We start from the raw sequence: 4,153 nt of genomic DNA on the forward strand, positions 1-4,153 counted from the left end.
CTCCGGGAATCACCACACTTCAGCCTCCTGAGTAACTGGGTCTACAGGCATGCAGCACCATACCCAGCTAAGGTTTTAAGTTTTGATAGAGATGGGATCTCACTATGTTGCCCACCTGGTCTCAAACTCCTGGGCTCAAGTGGTCCTCCTGCCTCAGTCTCCCACAATGCTGGCATTACAGGTGTGAGCTGTCACGCCCAGACTGAACGTTTTCTGTTTACCAAGGCATGTGACACTGATTGTGCACATGTAAAGATACTACACATTATTTCAACTATAATGTTTTGTTCTTTTTAAATTTTCCCTGGTATTAATCTGTAGGAAATGTCAGAAAATACCAGCCCCTGCCCTGCCCCCAGCTGTTTGCTGTTAGTTGGTTAGCCTGACCTCTCATGTATGGCCATGCTGCCTTGGCACAATTTCCTGTATAACTGGCATGTGATTTTAACTTCACAGCGCCTGTACAGATCAGTTTATGAAAAGAACAAGATGAAAATCCACATCGTCCCCGACATGGTAGAGATGGTTACCGCCAAGGATTCTCAGAAGAAAGTCAGTGAGATTGATTACCGCCTGCATCTCCACGAATGGATTTGCCACCCCGACTTACAAGTCAATGATCATGTCAGGAAAGTCACAGATCAGATCAGCGACGTAAGCCTGTCACTTAAGAAGCACCCTCCACTACCCTGCCCCACGCCCCCACACAAAAGAGCTACAGACTCACCCATTTCTTTACCGTAGCCTTTTTCCACTATTTCTTTCCTATATGTCCGTGGTCTGACTTGATTCAGGAGCCATCTCTGGGAGCACGGCTCTGTGTATGGATGTTTCTGTGGCTCCCCTGAGCCTCTTTGCATAATGTCTTTGCTCGTCATTTTACAAAGGCTTCTGGGTCCAGAATGTGCCTATGTTTTTGTTAAAAACATAGGTCAATTTTTATTACGGTCAATTTTTTTCTCTGATCCTTTCTATCAAAACCCTCTAGATTGTGTACAAGGATGACCTCAACTGGCTGAAAGGCATTGGTTGCTATGTCTGGGACACTCCTGAAATCCTCCATGCCAAGCATGCTTATGATCTACGTGATGATGTAAGTTTGCCTCATTTTGTTCTGTAGTATATTTCCATTTCTGCGTAGTCTAGAGTCAAGAGGAAATTATTTAAAACAGGGACATTGTCACAGATTAGCTGTGGGGGTGGCTGAGCTGAAGGAGGATGCTAGGAGCAGAGCAACTATCACTTGGGGAAGCATATGGCACTCTACTGAACAATGCAGTCCAGGTATGCCATCGTCCTCTGGTGGAGAAGGGACTGCTGGCTCTTCTTTTTACTTTTTAGGCTATTTTGGATATATTAACAAGCACTTAATTATCATTTTAGGAAAGTGCCTTTTGTTAGTGTTTGCAATGCTATAGACCAGATCTATTTGTAAAGAGAGGATTTTCAGGCAAATTAAATACTGTAATGAGGATTTCAGTAAGAAAACTTAAACTTTCCTAGAAGAGTAGTTGTCAAGTGTCCTAGAAGATGCAAGAAGCCCCATATCGCTGTTATAAAATTCAAATGCATCTTGGTCTGTCAAACAAGTGCGGATGAATGTAACGCTCATGAGTTAAAAGCAACCAAACCCTCTACGAAAACCAGCAGTTTCAAACATAAGGAATGGTCCAACATGGGCTTGTTTTCTGCTTCTTGGCAGATCAAGTATAAAGCTCACATGTTGAAAACAAGGAATGACTACAAGCTTGTCACAGATACACCAGTCTACGTGCAGGCTGTCAAAAGTGGGAAACAGCTAAGTGACGTAAGTGCTCCCTGGGGAAGTTAAGTGGACAGTAACAAAGACAGGGCCACCACTCAAGCAGAGGGGTAAAAACCACAGGCTGGGCAGTGCCAAGTCTTTTCTAACTGAGAAACCAGAGTTGGTACCTTTGAAAGTACTGATAATGCTGCTGCTGTTTCCTAAAGCCTGATGTGTTAAGCAGTTTGCTGGGGTGGAGTTGTAAGTGATCTGAGTCTATGAAGTAACTTTGGGCCTTAGCGCTTCCAACATTGTTTCCTGTGCCCTGGGTCATTGCAAGTTTATTTCTGTCTAAGCCATTTAATAAATTAGAGCCAACGATGGTAGAATAAGAAGCAAGCAGGCTCTGAGGTTAGAGATGTGGAGCGCAGTCTCGCCTCTACCACACACTATCTATGAGGCTTGTGAAAAGCACTGAATCCATCTGATCCTCCCATCCTGATGCATAAGATGGGGACGTAAGGAAGCACCCACTGTGATGCCTGACGTGGAGCAGGCAGGGCAGGCACAAAGCTGCTCTTTCTTTATTAACTCTACAGGATGATAAGTCAATATCAGATCCCACCAGTGAAAGCAAACATTGAGACCTAGTATTTTGGAACTTCTAGTGGTAAAATGCCCACCCTTCCTCTTCTTGTGCCTGGGCCATCTCTTGTATTCCTCAGTGTGAGTGTCCACACCCTGGCTCTGATCCTATTGGACAAGCCACAGTAAGGTGCCAGATGAGTTCTCCAGGCAAAGGAAAGCAGGCTACCATTATTTTTTTTAAAGAGAGATCTGGGTTTCCCTTTTCTTTGCTTCTAATAATGCTTCTCCCTGCACCAGGCTGTCTACCACTATGACTATGTGCACAGTGTCAGAGGCAAAGTGGCTCCAACTACCAAAACTGTGGATCTGGACCGGGCCCTCCATGCGTACAAGCTGCAGAGTGCGGTGAGCAGTGAGAACTTGAGTGCCCGGCAGAAATCCATTCCATCAGCCTCTGTGGAAGCAAGCTCAGCCTGCTTCCTCTTGACATGTCCATGTAAAATATAAATGCTGTTCCATTCACATGAGGTGAAAAAAACCAAAACACCAAACAGAGCATACTCTGTCTTCCCTCCTGGCTGCCAGGATCCTCCTGTGGAGCAATCAACCCAACATAAATGGGCATTTTTCAGCAATATTTACAATTTACAAAGAAGAAAGCCAGTATACCTTCTCAGCTTTCAAAACGCTGAAAATCGGGATGACAGAGATAAGGCCTTTAACCTCAATAAGAGATAAACTAGAAATTGTTGTTGGTATTCAGAAGAGAAAGAACCTAGATCCCACCTACCTATTCTGTGTTACCCAATGGTGCTGATTTGGTCTCAAATTTTCACACTATTTCCCGTCTTGAGCATTAAAAATAATTTTGGGCCAGGTGCAGTGGCTCAAGCCTGTAATCCCAGCAGTTTGGGAGACCAAGGCAGGCGGACCACCTGAGGTCAAGAGTTTGTGACCAGCCTGGCCAACATGGTGAAACCTCATCTCTACTAAAAATACAAAAAATTAGCTGAGCGTGGTGGCTCCTGCCTATAATCTCAGCTACTTGAGGAAGGAGAACTACTTGAACCCAGGAGGTGGAGATTGCAGTAAGCTGAGATTGCGCCATTGCACTCCAGCCTGGGTAACGAGCAAAACTCTGTTCCAACTAATAATAATAACAATTATTATTATCATTATCATTATTATTATTTTGGCCAGGCACAGTGGCTCATGCCTGTAATCCCAGCACTTTCAGAGGTTGAGGCAGGCAGACGGCTTGAGCCTGGAATTCAAGGCCAGCCTGAGCAACATGGTGAAACCCCATCTCAACAAAAATAAATAAATTAGCCAGGCATGGTGGCATGCTTCTGTGGTCCCAGCTACTTGGGAAGCTGAGGCAAAAGGATTACCTGAGCCCAAGGAGGTCAAGGATGCAGTGAGCTGTGATCGTGCCACTGCACTACAGCCTGGTGACAGGGTGAGACCCTGTCTCAAAAACAAAATAAAAATAATTTGGTTTTTCATATTTTAAATGTAATTCTCAATCTTAAACTCCAAGAGACAGAGTATTTAAGGTCACAGACAGACGCTCCGCCTTGTCCTCCCTTTCGCCATGAACGTGTGCATCCTGACCTCTTCACAGCCTGATGTCAAGACATTGTGTTTGGAGGGGGCAGGGGAGGGTAACACAAACATACACCTGGCTATATCTTGGTGATAGCTTGAATATCATCACCTGAGATGGAGCAATGACAAAGGTGACACTTGGTTACCTGTCTTCTCTTCATTTCCTAAATTCTTGCTAGATGCCATACAGTCAACTGGGCCTATATATGTTCA

General features: G+C 44.6%; 1 protein-coding gene across 1 annotated transcript in view; it reads left to right on the plus strand.

Moving 5' to 3' along the window:
- Positions 1-4,153, plus strand: part of NEB (nebulin) — a 217,375-nt gene that overhangs the window by 149,140 nt on the left and 64,082 nt on the right. Inside the window, exons 105-108 of the mRNA XM_017523188.2 lie at positions 382-654; positions 989-1,093; positions 1,703-1,807; positions 2,630-2,737. Coding sequence (XP_017378677.1) covers positions 382-654; positions 989-1,093; positions 1,703-1,807; positions 2,630-2,737 — 591 coding nt within the window. The remainder of the gene's footprint in view (positions 1-381; positions 655-988; positions 1,094-1,702; positions 1,808-2,629; positions 2,738-4,153) is intronic.

Source organism: Cebus imitator, unplaced genomic scaffold (genome assembly GCF_001604975.1).
Source record: "Cebus imitator isolate Cc_AM_T3 unplaced genomic scaffold, Cebus_imitator-1.0 Scaffold27, whole genome shotgun sequence".
Lineage (NCBI taxonomy): Eukaryota > Metazoa > Chordata > Mammalia > Primates > Cebidae > Cebus > Cebus imitator.